This window comes from Eleutherodactylus coqui, chromosome 5, assembly GCF_035609145.1.
Source record: "Eleutherodactylus coqui strain aEleCoq1 chromosome 5, aEleCoq1.hap1, whole genome shotgun sequence".
NCBI lineage: Eukaryota > Metazoa > Chordata > Amphibia > Anura > Eleutherodactylidae > Eleutherodactylus > Eleutherodactylus coqui.
Window position 1 is genome coordinate 138,981,639 of NC_089841.1, and position 18,325 is coordinate 138,999,963.

Genomic DNA, 18,325 nt, shown 5'->3' on the forward strand with positions numbered 1-18,325 from the left:
CTCCGATGTGGAATTTATATACAAGCCGAGGACCTCTTGGGCTATATGGACTTTCACCCACAGCTCGCAGTCCTATTCAGAGTATAAATAGCTGGTCGTTCGGCGACATTGCTACAGTTTATTGTAATAAAAACATAAAAAATTGGAAAAAAAAAAAAAAAAAAAAAAAGAGGACAGAATATTGAAGTGGAAAGTATTCATAAAAACATGTGCTTTTCCTAAAGTAACTTACTTTTCTCTATTTTGCCCTTCACTGGAACAGGATGAGGTTCACAATCTGCTACACGTGAATGGTGCCAGCCTGAATACTGTACACAACTGCTATGTTCACACTAATGCCCACCAGCAAGCCCTGTATAAATGGATGCATTTTTTTGCATGCGATGTAATCCATCGCCCATTGGCTATAATGACCCGTGGGTTTTATAGGTCTATAGAGAAAGTCTGTAAACTTGAGTGCTGTGGAAACATATAAAAAGATAGAAGTCCCAATCATTGCACCCTGTACTTACAAGGTAAGATATTCTTGTAACGGTTTTTATTCTTGTTTTCAGGTCTTTGCCCCTCTTTACGACTGTATAACAGTTTGCATTCCTGCTGTTGCAAAGTCTGGGAAAAAAAGTAATAACATTCATTTCAGTGGAAGAAACATAGAAACATTTATCTTAGTCATTTAAAGCAGCCGTTTTGAGCTTTATCCCCACCAGCTGAAGCTACATCTCCCAGACTGAGCAATTACCTGTCAGTCAGAGTTACAATGAGGTCCGCCGTCAAGTCGTTCTTAAAATATACACCCCTCTTGTGGATGGTACAGCACTGATGCAGAGGCGGAAATAACCCAAGCACCTCATTATCCGCTGTACTGTATTTCAAGGCCATCCTTTTCACCACCCAGCAAAATATATTTTAATAGCTTCCTATAAAGCGATGCATTTTATTTGTGGATGCCAATGTGGCACCGTAAAATATTAAGGCAATAAGAACTTGTTACAAAGACAAATATAGCGCAGAACTCTTCCAAACTAACTTTTTGGAGTTACCTAGTGCTATGCAGCGTGACGGAAGGCAGAATCCTGACAGTTTGAGGTCTCTATAGTGGAACAGACAGATCTACCGGTTTGCATGAAGGATATTTTTAGTGTTTTCCATCCATTAAGTGATGAATGATTGCATACAGCATGGAATAACTTTCAGACTGTATTTGTCAGGGGAAGAGGCAGACAGCGCAGTTGCATTATGTGCTTGTGGCAATATTCTGGATGCCGTTTTAATAGACTCATTAATCCACCAGCAAAGAACAACAGAATTTGGATCCTTCAGCAAGCCAGGCCCATGCACTACATTAAAAGGAAATAGCCATCCCTGGTAGATATCGCTGGATAACTACAATCAAAAGGGATTCTGTCATCATGGATGCCTGTTGTTTCCACCTATAGGGGAAGCAGGCATCCCTGTCCTGGGTTCACAATGCCAGTGGTTCGCACAGCAAGGATCTGATGACCGAATCCCTTTAAGTACAGATCACTTTGCTACTGATGCAACAAAATGTTACATGTAGAATCAACATTTCTATATAGAGCTATTAATCTAAGCCCAATTACCTGTACGTGTCCTCTAAATGACTAGCAAGTACAAGATCTGCTAGAGAGGGACTTCACTTGACAACAGGTAGTGGACAACAAACTATAAGCAAGAGCGATTACTGGTGGCCAGCACTTTAGAGGGATTTTTCAGTACAAAAATGACACTTCAAGTAAATAAAATAAATATCAGTTTTGCTAGTTATCATATTGGCTTTTGTTTAATTCCCATAAAATTATGTAAAATTTACAATTACAGAAGCCGGTCCTGTTCATAAATCTCTCATCAATTTATACAATCCAACCAAATGACCAATATATATTCCAATTTCTTAACGATCCTAAACTTAGTTAAGGCAATAATAACCCACAGCTGGCCATAGTTACAAAAAAAAAAAAATTTGAAAAATTAGTTTGACCTTATGAAAACTACTTTTAAGTACATTCTTATTTTACCCGCTTTCACTATAGTTGCTTAAAACAGTGTTCCTTGGCATGTGTTTGTATTTATCTCTCCTAGTGTTGGCAATCAGCTCTAGTATAGTCCAAAGCAGTGGGTGATACAACCATTTATCATGAATTGCATTAGGGACCCACATTAGGCTCTTCTAGCTTGGGTAGGTGTTCCACATAGACAACTCATCTCTAGGACTACTGAAAGAAAAAAAAAGTGACAACTAGCCACTGTGTGATTGCATTATCCATGACAGCCAAAGACCTCCCATTCCTACGGTAGTGATGTCGTGTAACATGGTGGCCAATCACAATATCATCACATACACTCCAATACGAGGACAGCGATCAGAAGCACAGTCAGTGGGGTAGTCTTACAATATTACAAACTTCTTCCTCCTTCAAACTGGAAATCCCCTTTAATGCTTGGATTTGAGCTTCCCGTTTGCTCTTGACGTCCTCATCCTTCTAACTGTTCAAAAACATTCGAGTGTGCAGTTTTCTTTTACAACCAATTACAATTTTCTTTTAAAGTAACTGCTTTCACCTCCTGGTAAAACGAAGTCCTTTACATACAATCATGACGTGACCTCCCTGCATTATGTATATTTGCATTTAGTAGAATGTATAATTAATAAGAATTAGCGGTGCCTACAAGCCAGGAAAAGCGACGTGTAGGCCATCTGTTTGCCGTTGTTAGCTCTGAATTAAACAGAGTCATGGTCATTTAGGTCTAGGCTTCTTTACTCCAGAAGTTCTCATTATGCAGCACTATACCTAGTCTCAGGCACTGCAGCATGACACACTAGAACACAGGCAATGCGGCTCTTTCTTACAGGCAGACTACTGCAATGCCACAGCTAGAGAAAGAGCTAGAATTAAATGGTACACGAACTGCGCCAATAGCCATCAAGTTATGGCAATCAACAACCGCACAGCTCTACACAATAATTAGCCAATTGTATGCAACCATTTTTATATGTTCCATTGTTTTAGATCTGCCCTGATCTAATTACCTACAGCTAAATGTCTAAACTCCGATATGGGTATGTTCACACAAAGTGGAAAATTCTGCCGCATTTTTGCATGAAAACCTGCGTTAAAAAACGTGCAGATTTTGACCAGGAATCAGCAGCGTATCCGAAACTGATTTTAATAAATAGATCACTCCCCCTTACTACGAAATACATGACGCTGTTAGAGGACCCTGGCACAGGCCCCTTGGCGGCCTCTAATGAGTGCCGAGCCGCTGGTCAGGTGATGCGGAAGTGTAAGGGGCTGTGTCGGGGTGTACTGACAGCGTCAGAGGGGGAACGATGCCTCTACTAAAAGTCAGCTGTGAATACGCAGCCGATTTCTGCACCCACAGTGCATATTTGAATGCGTTTTTTCTCTACGGAAATGCTGTGGGATGCTTCGCAGCATTCCTGCCCCTTATATAAAACAAAAAAGGTAAATAGAAAAAATGTGGTACACATACAACCAATAAACTCCTACAAAAACATAAGCCAAACAACCAAACCTGTATTAAATATAAAATAATGTTCCTACAAAAATATTTTATGATTATGGTTTTGTAATAAAGTAACAAAGAATGACAGCCGTCATGACCAAAACAATAGCCATCCAGCCCGCAGGTCAATATTACAACCACAACGGTAACATACACATAGGGATTGAAACATCATAAGTAAATGGCCTACACAAATCACTAATAATGATGCCTCAGACCCAACTGGAAAGACAGGGAGCCCACCATAAAACTGCCCATAACAAACCAAAACTTGAGGATAGCCCCAAAACTTAAAATTAGAATTAAATAGTATGTAAACTGCGCAAATAGTGATCAGGTTATGGCCACTGATAATGGCACACTTGCACATCCGTACAAAATAATTAGCAACTTGTATGCCATCACAACTCTAAGGCCTCATGTCCACTGGGAAATTCGGGCCCCTGCGGCTTCCCCATGCAGAATCCCGCAGCGGGTCCCTCCTTTCCCGCAGATATGAGGCCTGAAATTAAGATTTACTTACCTGTCCAGACACTGCGGATCTGCCGGATCTTCTTTCTTCAGCTCGGCGGATGTGCTCGGCAGGCCGGCAGCATGTCGTGTGCATGCGCCGGGCACATCTTTTTTTTTTTTTCAAATCCTGCTCTCCCGCGGCACAGAAGAAATACAGCTGCAGGTGTGCTGCGGAAGTGGACGGCTCCCCGAAGCCGTGGGAGACCCACAAGGAATGGAGCATGCTGCGGGTGTTTTCCCGCACGTGTGATCCGTGTGGCAAGGAAAAAGGACATGTGCAGGTATTTAATTACCTGCAGATGTCCAATGCATCCCTATGGGCGCAGATCGCGCGTGCGGGACACCCGCGCGGATTTGCTAAAATCGATTTATCTAGCAGACACGAGGCCTAAAAATATCCAACACTCTGTCTAAAAACTAAGGAGTTGTTGTTTTGCTGCACAACCCAGCATGCAGTTACATATCAGGCAGATATGTTAATGATTAGAGTTGTGGTGTGATTAGATGAATGGTTTTGCCACTTGAAGCCCTAAAAGTGGTTCCACTGTTGGCCTATAGAAAGGCTCTCAGAGGCTCCTTGTGTCTCTCCAAACCATTTTCAGGACATCCTGCAGCCACATGGGTTCCTCTCATGGCAGGACTTCAAAGAGGAATTTTCCAGCAGGATAATGCTCGGCCGCACATAGTAAGGGTGTCACAGCAATGCCTCCACGACATTGTCGCACTTCCCGGTCGTCAGATTTATCGCCAATACAACACATATAGGATAATCTGGGATGCCAAATTCAACAGTATATGAGTTTGCAAAATCAAGAGGCTCAGTTACAGCAAATGTGGACTGATATGCCGAAGGATACCATACAGAACCTGTATGCCTCCATGCTCACCCGTGTTACAGCTCACATCCAAGCTTCAGGTGTTCAGTTTTATACAAGAAATTATCCTTTTGTTCCGATATTGTAATTGTTTACTTACATCAATGCTACAGTTACAACATATATTTTATATTTTTTTCCTTCTTTAATCAGCATGTATATAAAAATATCTACATGTCGTGTTAAAATGTCAGGTTTTTGACTTGTCAAAATGAAATCTGATGAAGATGAATCATTTCAGATATCCACCTACAATGTGACATATCTGTACAATTCCATTGAAAAACAAACTGAAATCATTTAGGATGGACACTTGTTTTTTTTTAATTTGGTTGCATAAATATGCACACTTTAAAACTAATACTTTGTTGATATACCCTTTAACAGCGTTGTCTTTTTGGGTAGGTGTCCATCAGAATGGCACATCTTGACTTGGCGATGTTTGCCCACTTTTCTTTGCAAAAGTGCTGAAGTCCGTCAGATTGTGAGAGTATCTTGTGTGTACTGCCCTCTTCAGGTCAACCCACAGATTTTCAATGGGATTCAGACCTGGGTTCTGGCTGGGCCATTCCAAAACTCAGATTTTCTTCTGGCAAAACCATTCTTTTGTGGATTTGGAGGAATGCTTTGGGTCGTTGTGCTGAAAGGTGAAATTCCTCTTCATCTTCAGATTTTTAGCAAAGGCCTGAAGGTTTTGTGCCAAAATGGGACTAATATTTGTAACTGTTCAAAATTCCCTCCATCTTAACTAAAGCCTCAGTTCCACCAGAAGAAGAAAAAAAAAAAAAACAGCTTCAAAGCACAATGCTGCCTCCACCATCTTCACTGTGGGTACGGTGTTCTTTTGGTGATGTACAGTGTTGGCTTTGCACCAAACATACATTTTGGAATCATATTCATAAGGTTCCCCCTCGGTCTAATCAGGCCATAACACGTTCTCCCACATTCTTCTGGCAGACCTGATGTAGGTTTTGGCAAAACAGCCAGGCTTGGTTGTTTTCCTTAGTTAGAAAAGTCTTCAGTCTTGCCACTCTACCCCCCAGTCCAGACATATGAAGAATACGGGAGATGGTTGTCACATGCACTACACAACCAGTACTTGCCAGAAATTCCTGCAGCTCCTCTAATGTTGCTGTAGGCCTCTTGGCAGCCTCTCCCGGACCAGTTTTCTTCTGGTCCTTTTATCAATTTTTGAGGGACGTCAATTTCTTGGTAATGTCACTGTTGTGAAAAATTTAATCCACTTCTTGATGACCGTCTTCACGGTGTCAGGGTATATGAAACGCCTTGGAAATTGTTTGGTCCCCTTCTCCTAACGGATACATTTCAACAATCAGAAACTTTGATGTGTTGGAAGCTCTTTACAGTTTTTGCTGAAAAGTGCAACTCAGAAAATGTCAGTAAAATCCTACCAGAACAGTTGAACTTTATATGGGATCAATCAGAATTCCTGTAAATAACAGCAGCGGAGTACTGACTACTATTTACCATGAGTTTAAATGTGATTGGCTAGTTCTGAACACACCCACATCCCCGAATATAGGAGGGCGCTCACACTTATGCAGCCACATTATTTTAGTTTTGTTATATTTAATGTCTCCACCCTAAAAGATTTCAGTTTGTTTTCCATGGAATTGTACAGATAACGGGCACATGGAAGCTGGAAATACATGACAAACATGGGATTTTAACAGGGGTGTGTAGCCTTTTTATATCCACTGTGCGTGTGTGTTTTTAATCTACAGTGACCTAATACACAATTAGCTAAGAATACATATTATATGTAACCAGAAATTGTTAAGGAACAACTTCTTTACATCAAGGGTTATAAGTGTGGGCAAATTTTGACTCTAGTTGTTAAATTCTTCATGAACTCTGGAGCTACATGGTGGACACTTATTATATAGGGATCCCTCAAGTTCTCTCTTCTAAGAAACTAACTTGAATCTAGATATAACATACATCACAGACAGTCCACATCTGTGGCATATAACTGTGCTGCAAAATACAACAAATCAGCAGGGGCATTATCCTGCAGTGCTGAAGTGCACGCACGGATTGGCTGTTAAGAAGCGCTTCTCTATAGCACTCTACGGTACTACATGTACTGCGCTGAGAGGCTCCTTTGCCACCAAGTGAGGATGGCGCCTGTTATTTTTCTGGTACTGGACCCTGAAGAAGCATCAGTCCTCTACATAGAAAGTGATTTACAACTGCCAGCAGATCGTTTTGACTATTATACGTAAGCACTAGCTTTATCAATGTTCATTAGCTGCCTAATTTTCTTTAGTCTTTTTTTATTACTTTTGGTTGACATTTTGGGGGTTTTGGAAGCAATTACCAGTTTTCCATCGAGTTATGGTTTCAACATACAATGGTCAATGCAGAAATATTAATGTAGGTTGAGAGACCACTGTATTAACTTTCTATAGACAACTAATAGATGTTTAAGATACATCAACAAGACAGAGTATATAAAGCAACCAGATATACGAAAGAGGAAAGAATAAATGTCCTCCCTTTCAAAAAGATACTTGCATAATCCCAGTATTAGAAACATCTGTATTAGGTACATCCATACCTCAAACTCCTCCCAAAAGCCCTGCTTAAATTTATCAGCGGTTTCAGCAGGTTTACTCAGCTCCTTCACTCGACTCTCGATTTCTGCTGCATTTATACGTGTTGTATTCAAAGGCTGAAATAAAGCAATACCAAAGGGTTACTTCATATGTAAAAAGAGGGCTGAAATTGCAAGATTCATTAACTTGACTTTCCCTCCAAGTGATTCCACATCCATCTATGCATTTTTCATTCGCACCTGTTTGAGTTGCAGAACTGTTCCAAGTGTTTCAACCATTGGGTTCTTCTTATAATGTTCCACCAGATCTGTCAAAGAATCAAACTTCTCTCCGCCACCAACATCATATTTCAGATCCTGTAAAACAAATAGCAGAGCATTATAATTCTAACAGCGGCTTATCGTATCTGTCATATTATACAGAGATGCAAAAGCTGGGAATGCTTTGTGCCATGGACATGGCAGATCTCAAAGGTTAAAGGGGTTGTCTCATCAGACACAACCCTATTTAGAAAGTGATCCCAAGGGTAAACAAAAAACGTATTATCTGACAGCCATTCAGATGAATAGCCAATGCCATCCTTTGTAATACAAGGCCAGCTCAAAGTCTGTCAGAATGGGAGCCAATGTTACAATGAGCAGCTATCAGTTCCGGCTTAAAGAGGGGGAGCGGAGAAGAGAACCCCGCAATATGATGTTCATACACCCTAACGGGGTTTATGAAGAGGGGCTTATATTCTTGGGAAAACGTCTTTAAGTTGTAAGACTAAGTTGTCACATTTTTTGTTTTTACTCTAGAGCTGAAGCCAGTTTTCATCAGTTTTTCAATCCGTCACTCAATGAATACAATGAGGGGAAAAAAAGCAGATTATAACAGAATATATTAGAAAAATAATTATCATGATGGAACAGATGAAGGCAGATACAAACTGGTGGGCTTCTGCATCAGTTATATTCAAGAAGAAATTAGAAAGAATGAATGGGAAATTCACAACCAATTAGTCTTCCTCTGTTCACAGCAGCCGAAATAACAGAAACAACCGAGCGGGCTATGCTAGCCATACTCTAGGCCACCAGTAGACATGCTTGTGTTGAGCGACTCTCCGTTCTTTGCAAAAGAACCTGCATCTATCAGACTTTCATGGCGTATCTACAGCTCATGCCATAAAACTCTGAGAAGAAAATACCTTAAAAGTATATGGGAAGAGCGTATCAATGACCTAATGACCCAGAAGACGGTCTACAAGAAGGTGTACTTAGAAACTCCATAAAGTTACGTAATGTGAATTCCTGCATGTAGCACATGATAAATAATTCATACAGCTGCCAGTCAGTTCTTATTACCTCGAAGCAACCGGTTACCCGCTGTAAAAGCTACACGAGCAGCTGACTCATCTCAACCTGGTAGAACCAAGATACCGGCTGACATAGGCCTAAAGTATATTTGGCAACCTTTGCGTCTAAAACACCCCGTTCCTCTCTCCCATAGTTCATCAAAGAAATGGCTCATCATTATTTTCCTTTCATACCAAACATATCAATTGCAACCAACACGTGCGCCAACTGAAGAGCGTTGACTAAATGCACATCTCTGTAGGATGGGCTCCTTACTCAGGATCACATTTTCTAGGGCTTGCAAGTTCAACTCTCGAGTTTGATAGACAGAACTAGGACAACAGAAAAATTGTAGACACAGAAAATTCTCTGCTGACGTACTTATTACCAGCATACCTCAAGGACAAAAGCTACAAATGAATGTTTACTGGAAATGGCTTGGCATTTTCCATCTGATTAAATAACTTTTTTTTTTTGCAGCTACTTATTAAATTGTAATGAATGCCGGTGTTGTGAGGACAGTTTCTTATATGCGCAGATTGAAAGGGAGTCTACTGACAGCAGATCTCTACCATAAAAGAATAAAGCAGTATGGCACTTACAGCAAATGTAAAGGGAGAAGGTGAAATGCACTTCGTTACAGTAGAACCAGCTTAGGGCCACAGCCAATGGCTCATGGCGTAGGTGTCAAAAAGAAGATGTGACAGAAGCGTCAAACAAAAAACTAGATCTCTTTTATCCAAAGGCTTCAAAATGTACTGCTTAGTGGTTCATATATTAGGATGCTTCTTTAGGTTCAACCCCAAAGTATAGACCAGTGTTCCCCAAACTCCAGTCCTCACCACCCCCCAGCCAGTCAGGTTTTTTAGGATTTCGATGATATAGAACAAATTAAGTAATTATTGTCAGTGCCTCAAACATTGCCACAGGTGTTCCCTCTATAGGATATCCTCAAATCATGACCTATAGGGGGTTGTGAGGACTGAAGTTTGAGAAACACTAGTATAGAATGAAGGATCAGTGTTTAAGATAGTAACATCCCCAGTGGTCGAAACTTGCTATTCTGGTTCCTATAAAACTGGCCATACAAAGGAGATACATGACATGAATCAGCTGGTTTGGCAGACAGGTAGGTCTTCTGACCGCATCTTAAACATGCCACAGCTGGGTATTTATTTAAAAGGTTAAGGGAGAATAAAGGCCCATTTACACGCAAAGACAACCTTTCATAGGATTGAAAGATTGACCGTTTTAGAGAACATTTTGCATAAAGTGTTAATGTCCATTAACACTTCATCAACCTCATTTGCATGTAAAAGGGCTGTTTGCTGAGCACAGCATGTGGTCTGAGCTCTGCACACAGCTCCCTTGTTCTCACACAGGCTGTCAGCAGAATACAATATAATCTCTTTGCAGAACACAGCCTGCGGTCCCTGTTATCCCTCTCTTACCTTAAAATCATCATTTAGCCGAAGAATGAACGATGGCAGCATTTACATTTAACGATTATCGCTCATATGCCATCGTTTAAACGAATTTTGAGCGATAATCGTTGTGTGTAAATGGGCCTTAAGCTGGGACTAGAGACATCTGACAACATGTTATCACCCGCAGGAGCAAAGATTAAGTTATGTTTAAATCCAACAAGGCTGATTGAAATCCGACATGTCAAACATCATGCCTGAACACAGGCAAACCACCATACTCTAGGGGCAATTATAAGTTGACCCTAGAGCCATGTTCACACGCAGAAGAAACTTTGCACTGCAGGGAAGTTGCATACATTTTTTGCTTAAGGTTTTACTAGGATTTCGCATTTTGCTTTGGGTAAATTATGCGTTGAATCTTGAAGACGTCTACAAGAAAGGGAAAGCTTGAAGCTCTGAAACTCCACAGCGTGTACTGTACTTTTGGAAGGGATTTCAGCAGTGAATTTGCAACAAATCTCCCAATTCTATACAAGGAATAAGGGGATTTTGGTTCTGCTTTTACTTTTTAATATTAGTCAGAGCTATGATGCATGAATGACACCGGCAATTATTTTTTACCCCACTAGGAGGCGCTTAGTTGTGTATGGAGAGATAATTAGCATACGACAGTCCCAATTATTGGCCTCGAAGAATTAGTGCTGTGAAATAACAGCCAACCAATGGTACAACATAAAAAATAACGTAGTCAGGGAAGTAACAGCACAAAGCATTCATAATGTACAGGTAAGACAACATATACCTTGTATGAAAGCGGATTTTTCATAGGAATGTTTCTTTTAACTATATGGGCACAAAGTGATCAGTACAGACCAAGGGAGCAGAACAATTTCTGGTCTGAGGTACTGCAATAGAACTTATAGGTATTCCTATCTGTGACATTTATGGCCCATGGACAATATATGCTGGAGTTCCAGAAGAATACCCCCAGATAGTAGAAGAATGGGGGTTGTCTGCTCTTAGCCAGTATACCACTGGAATACTCTATTAAAAGGGGTAATCTGGGTAAAAGTGAAGTACTATGTTAAACTACCATGCATTTGGCAAGTCTGCAAACCCTTTCACTTTTTTTTTTTAATGTTATGGCCTTGCTCAAAAAATGTTTTTTTAAATCAAGTGCCGCCCCCCCCCCCCTTGCCCCATCATTCTGCACTCAATACTCCATAATCACAAAGTGATAACAAAGTGTTAGAAATCTTTGTAATTATTTTTAAAAAATGAATAACTAAGTTAGAAATTGTTATTTTATTTTTTTAAAGGGCGGGGGAGGAAAAAACGAAAATGGAAAAGAAAAAAAAATTGCAGCGTCATTAAAGGGTTAAAGTTGTTCGCATCGGAACTCCAAGTTTGCCCCTATAACAGACTCAACCACACAGAACTCTTCATAACAATGGTCAATACAATATTTTGGTGTGCTTAACACGAATATGAGTACTGAAACTTTTCATTGTCTCTCGTTTGAAGGTATTAACTATCGGCCATTACTATTGGCATGCATCTCGTGATGTAAACAATTATTGCAGATTACAAAAATAAAGAAGCCAATTTAGCATTCTGACTGTCATATTCTTGTTCAGCACATAAAAATTGATATGAAATTACTACTTTTATTTCAGTAACATGACTTTTGTAAAAGTTTGTTGAGCAGTGAGTGGCAGCCTGATGGTTGGGTGCTAAACAGAATGGAACCATCGGCCAAAGGGTGAACACCGCAGGTATATAGAAATGAGATCAGATTCTTACCCTCTGAGTACATTTTCTCAGGAGCTGTTTGGTCTTTTGGAGGATGCATTTACACACTGGATTATCCTTAAGAAAACGCATGATGCCCTAGTAGTTGTGTCCAAGAATTCCAACATTAAACTTTTTACCACAAATACAGAAGGACCCGCTGAATCCTCCCAGGCGCTCTATTGTGTCAGGGGTGGGTGGCTTGTGTGATTCAGTGTAGAAGTTTATAGATTATTATTGGAAACCTATGGTAGAGACCCTACCTTCAACGTACTAATGTTAATCATCAACATGGCCTAAGGTCGGTAGGATTTTTCCTCAAAGAGGTTTTCCAGGGAGAATATTATCCTCAGGATGGGTCATCAATTGTTGATCGGCTGGGGTCCGTCACTTGGACTCAGACTGATCAGCTGTACATGTAATCTCAACGCTGTCAGCAGGCGCACAGAGGTTGGAGCGGAAGTCTCTGCTCCGAACTCTGTGTAGTGGTCGGCGCTTGTAACTGCTCATTGAAATCAACGAGAGCCGTGCCTGCACTTACAAGCGCCGGCCACTACACAGAGGTCGGAGCATAGACTTCCGCTCCAACCTCTGTAATTGCGTTCGGTTTGCAGGTATGCATATCTTGGCATCGCCTGGATGTATGAATTAATACTGCATTCGCGCTTTACTATAGTATAATGTGATTGTTCTCAGCAAGAGAAACGACGTAATCTTGTAGATATGATACCTTTTAATGGCTAACAAAAATACATGATGTAATAATAGCGAGCTTCCGAACCAACGCAGGGTTCTTCTTCAGGCTTATGGATTGGATCTGAAGAGGCATGCATATTTATACACACTTATAACATACATACTTATGACAAAGCACAGATATGGATGTGATTGGGTCGCACTTAAAAGGAATTTTGCAACAGCAAACAAACTTTTTTTGTCTAGGCACTGATAGCGGAGTGAAAGTTTTATGGTCCCTAAATTACTGTTGGGGGGGGGGGTTGGGCAGGCTAGAAATGCTACAAGAGGTGCACAAACATTTTTAGCTAAGCAAGGATGAGATCTCATCGCCACACGATTAAACACAGAAAAAGAGAATTGCCTGTGGCCGAGCCCTTCTCTAACCATGGACATAACATAGGAGATATGAGAGTTTTGATATTGAAGGGTGGTTTCAAGTCACAAAACCACAGAAGAATTTGGGAATATAAATTGATAACAACCTTTGACACGCTGAATACTGGGTTAAATTATTCCCCAGGATTTATGCGTGAATGGGAAGTGTGAGACATTTATTATGCAGATAAGACAGTAATTCAGGGACCATAAACTTTCACTCCCTTATCAGTGTTTAGCTAAAAAGGTTTGTGCACCTCTTGTAGCATTTCTAGCCTGCCTGACCCCCCCCCCCCAACAGTAATTTAGGGACCATAAAACTTTTACTCCGCTATCAGTGCCTAGACAAAAAAAGTTTGTTTGCTGTGCAGAATTCCTTTTAAGTGCGAACCAATCACATCCATATCTGTGCCTTGTCATAAGTATGTATGTTATAAGTGTGTATAAATATCCATGCCTCTTCAGATCCAATCCATTAAACCTGAAGAAGAACCCTGCGTTGGTTCAGAAGCTCGCTATCATTACATCATGTATTTTTGTTAGCCATTAAAAGGTATCATATCTACAAGATTACTTGGTTTCTCTTGCTGAGAACAATCACATTTTGCTCTACTGGCTAACACCGTACCAGATCTTTGTTTTCATTATTACCCTGTTTCCCCGAAAAATAAGACGCGTCTTATATTAATTTTTGTTCTCAAATATGCGCTACGTCTTATTTTCAGGGGGTGTCTTAATTTGCCGCGGCAAATCCGTCTGTGGCCGCTAATCCCTCAATTGGCCAGCTTTGTGGACGAAATTTCTCAGAAATCTCGTCCACATGGGACAGCAAATCTGTCACGGCAAAGCTGGGAGAAGCCGGTGTTGTGGTGCAGCCACAGAAACGGAAAAGCGTGCAGACAGGTCGCTTCAAAATAAGCGGCTAAGTGCCGTGGGTTTTGAAGCAACGCTTTCCCGGCGGAAATCTCGCTGTTTATCGCTGTGGCCAAATCGCGAGATTTCCGCTGGAAATACGCTCTGTGAGAACCCAGCCTTAAAGGGGTTGTCCCGCGCCGAAACGGGGTTTTTTTTTCAATAGCCCCCCCTGTTCGGCGCGAGACAAACCCAATGCAGGGGTTTAAAAAAAAAAAAACGGATAGTACTTACCCGAATCCCCGCGCTCCGGTGACTTCTTACTTACCTTGCGAAGATGGCCGCCGGGATCTTCACCCACGGTGGACCGCAGGTCTTCTCCCATGGTGCACCGTGGGCTCTGTGCGTTCCATTGCCGATTCCAGCCTCCTGATTGGCTGGAATCAGCACACGTGACGGGGCGGAGCTACGAGGAGCAGCTCTCCAGCACGAGCGGCCCCATTCAGAAGGGAGAAGACCGGACTGCGCAAGCGCGTCTAATCGGGAGATTAGACGCTGAAATTAGACGGCACCATGGAGACGGGGACGCTAGCAACGGAGCAGGTAAGTGTATAACTTCTGTATGGCTCATAATTAATGCACGATGTATATTACAAAGTGCATTAATATGGCCATACAGAAGTGTATACCCCCACTTGCTTTCGCGGGACAACCCCTTTAAGAATCACACACAGGTTGCCTGACTCACACATAGAGCCATAAAAAAATAAGGTCTGTAAAGTAACGCACCTGTCTGCAGACAGAAATTCCTGTACCACTTTTAAGCAGGGATGGTATTGCAACTTCCGGCCACCAGGGGGAGCTCATCACAGCAGACATGTACAGCAGGAACAGAACGTACAGTATGGACTTTTCCAGCCAGCAAGGGGAGCTCACAACAGCACACTCGTACAGCACAGCAGGGACAGGATAACAGCAGACTGTCTGCAGATCTACCGATACATCTGGAGGTAGGAGACAACGGGGATGGCAGCAGGGGACAGGCCTCTTGACTTGCCTGCACACTTTATAATGCCTTACTATCGAGGGGTGCCTTATATTTGGGACTTCTGCAAATTTCAGGGGGTGCCTTATTTTCAAGGGGTGCCTTATTTTCGGGGAAACACGGTACTATTGTATATTTTAGGTAACTAGGTTTGAACACTGTCTTTTTAGTGCATGCGCCAACCATATCTATGATAGCTATTAAATCTATATATAATGATATACTTTGAGTCATTTACCCCTTTTGATCCACAAGGGCACTTTATATATGTGTCGGTTTGTAATCTATTTGAATGTATCTATTAAAAAATAGGTTTGAATATTTTGGTAATAATGAAGATACACCAATTCTTAAATGGTGGGGCATGACTTAATTATGTGTATTGGTTCCTAGTTATATGGGAGTTTCTACGAAAATAGAAGGGGGAGTTGGTTAATTGGTACACCTAGCACGTAATTTATTGCCCAAGTCTGTTGGTAACAAATACAATGCAAGTGGAAAAATGCAGAACTTGATTACAATATCAAACTTTGATGAGACCGCGCATGACAAGGGCTCAGGGCGGAGAATACCAGTCATGGTTTTCCTGCATTGCTCCTTTAAGTTGTTTGCAGCAGAACTCCAAAGTTTCCCCTATAATTGACCTAACCACAGAGAACTTTCCATAACTGGCAGCCTGACAGTTGGGTGCCTAACAGAATGGAGCACCGGCCGCATTTGGCTCCCAGGCCAAAGGCTATACATCCCAGGGTAGAATATATTAATATTGATACCTTTTAATAGTTATCGATGAACAGGGAGCCATAGAGAGCCCAGTTTCCCTTTAAAAGACATCCTTGCATGAAGCTCCCAGCAAATATTCCGCTTTTTACATAGCTGGATGGGCAACATGAATTTAGCAGCTTGTACCAAATCCTCTGCACCGCACTATACAACTTTATTGAAGGCAGTTTTAAAATTAAAACCCTTTCAATGAAGTTTTTTTCTGTTTTTTCACATAGTAGTAAAAATAAATTGATTACCTGGCACCGTATCATGACATGTGTCACTTTAGACTTGCCATCATTGCTCTCTCCTTTGTCATCACCCGTGCGAACAGACAAGACAAAATCTCCAGGGTGACTTTGGCTCTCACGCACCAGAAAGCTTCCATGTTTGCCCTTCTCAGTTAGCAACTTCTCAGCCTCCTTCCCTGAGAGATGACCGTGGAACCACCTAAACGCAATGGAAAAACTGTTAGAGCCATACGGCATTTTATTCCCTATTTATCGCCTCTTACGGTTTTGTACACGTGTTGGTCAATTCAATATTTTATAATGTATATTTCCCCACCTGAAATAAGTGGGGGGAAAAAACAACATCCATGGCTGAGATGGAAATAAAGCCTGTAAGCCACTGGTGGCCTGGAGGATGGAAACAGCCAAAGAAGGAAACAGTGTAGACCAGCCAGTTCAGCTCCGTCCATTCTTCTGGCCATGGGCTGTGGTGGTAAGCCAGGATGGGGTCAGAATCCCCGTTCTGGCAATAGAAGAGAGTTCCAGGTGCACAAAATGAAACCGGGCTGGCATAACCTTCATTTCATTTCTTTGAGTGTATTCCATATGGCATTACACAGTTTGCTTCTGCCATGTGCAAGCTTCATTAGTCAATAAAAACACACATGCAAAGCATCTAATTGCAGATTTCAGTAGCTAGGACAGAACAATAGCAGCTAAAGAGTGTGTCCAGGATTAGGAAACAGTCTTCCAGAAGTAGTGCTGTACATGTCAACAGGTTTTGGATGCAGAAGTGTGGCACTAAACTGCATTCTCGTCAATGGAACCGAGCTGCAGCGCCAGAAACAACCCACGGACAGGTGTGGCACCACTTCTGGAACAAAAGTAGTCAGTCATGTTTTTCTCATCCTGGATAACCCTTTAATGTCATATTATGTAATAGAAGTACACTCACCTCTCAGATGTGGGATCGGCACAGTTCAAAGGATATTTCAGCTCAATAACATCCCCATTTTTTTCCTTAAGTTGTCCATGGTGTTCCATGTAATACTGAACTAATTCAGCAAGTGTAGCAAATTTTTCTCCTCCATACAAGTCATAGTAATCGCCGGTATTCTGGATCTTTATGTGTGTCACTGCTCCATTCCTCCTAAAATAAGAAAGAAGTCTTCATTGTAAGATGTGGTCACTCATTCCATTCATCCTGTATGAGCAGGATACAAGCCTCATATACAGCCAAATACAGGAACACTACAAAGGTTCTGTACAACAATGCTAATGGCAGAGTCTGAGCACCCTGTCTGGTAGTGCATGCTTACAAGCCGCATCGCCAATACTGTTGTATTTGCTAAAACAACAAAGACTTGTGCCTGTGCCCCCGCCATTTATTTGTGGTGCATTTTGCAAGAAGAGGTTAATTGCACGGGTACAAAAGAACATTTACTGAGATGGACACAAAAGAAACCACAGATGGCGTTATTCTAACAGTCCTAGAATATCTGGAGGTAACGAAAAAAGTTTTTCACCATCGGCTGTATTTAACTAGAAACAATATTTCTTGTGGGACAAGTACTTTAAGAGTTCTTGTTTTCTAGACAGAACATGATGACGATGGGTGACTTCATGACCAGCCCGTTCATCCCCGCGCAGCCCATGTAGATTGCATGATTCTCATTGAGAATTCAAGTCTTCAGGCACTTATTGTTCAGTGTTTTACATTCCTATGTGAAACACTGATTAAACTGCATGATAAATACACGAGCCGGTGCTGGTTTTTAAGCTGGCCGAAACGGAACAACCAACGAGAAGTGCACGATTCTGGTTAGTCGTTGGTTCGTGTTTAACCCTTTCCAATCCAATTTATATCCTGGTTTTCCTAGGGGGCTTACTCTTTTTCTGCCGTTATACAATGGCGCTATCTGCTGGCTAAAGCCAGTACTGCATGAGGTGACACATTGGATGGTCTCCGACAGCAGAGAGGCTGGCAATATACAAAAAGAGAACCCTGACGGATGTCTTCCAACATTGGAGCTGTACAGCCTTAAAGCATAATGTCTTCAGAGGTCAGACAGTGGATTGGAAAGGGTTAAACTGAACGATTATTGCTCTGTTTCTGTCATTACCCCAGATCCAGATCTCTATCCCCCAGCGATAAGAAGTTATCATACAGGGAAGCTACGTGTGCCGATACATTTTCCCTGCAGCGTTTGGGACATGAGACACTCCCGACCAAAGGTTTACTGACCAGAAATCAG

The 18,325-nt window shown here is 41.6% G+C and overlaps 1 protein-coding gene across 1 annotated transcript in view; it reads right to left on the reverse strand.

Annotated features, from left to right (window-relative positions):
• PTPN11 (protein tyrosine phosphatase non-receptor type 11) overlaps positions 1 to 18,325 on the reverse strand; it is a 59,459-nt gene that overhangs the window by 25,226 nt on the left and 15,908 nt on the right. The window contains exons 3-7 of the mRNA XM_066603226.1: positions 17,026 to 17,220; positions 16,098 to 16,290; positions 7,753 to 7,869; positions 7,516 to 7,629; positions 513 to 609 (exon numbers count right to left, since the gene is read on the reverse strand). Coding sequence (XP_066459323.1) covers positions 513 to 609; positions 7,516 to 7,629; positions 7,753 to 7,869; positions 16,098 to 16,290; positions 17,026 to 17,220 — 716 coding nt within the window. The remainder of the gene's footprint in view (positions 1 to 512; positions 610 to 7,515; positions 7,630 to 7,752; positions 7,870 to 16,097; positions 16,291 to 17,025; positions 17,221 to 18,325) is intronic.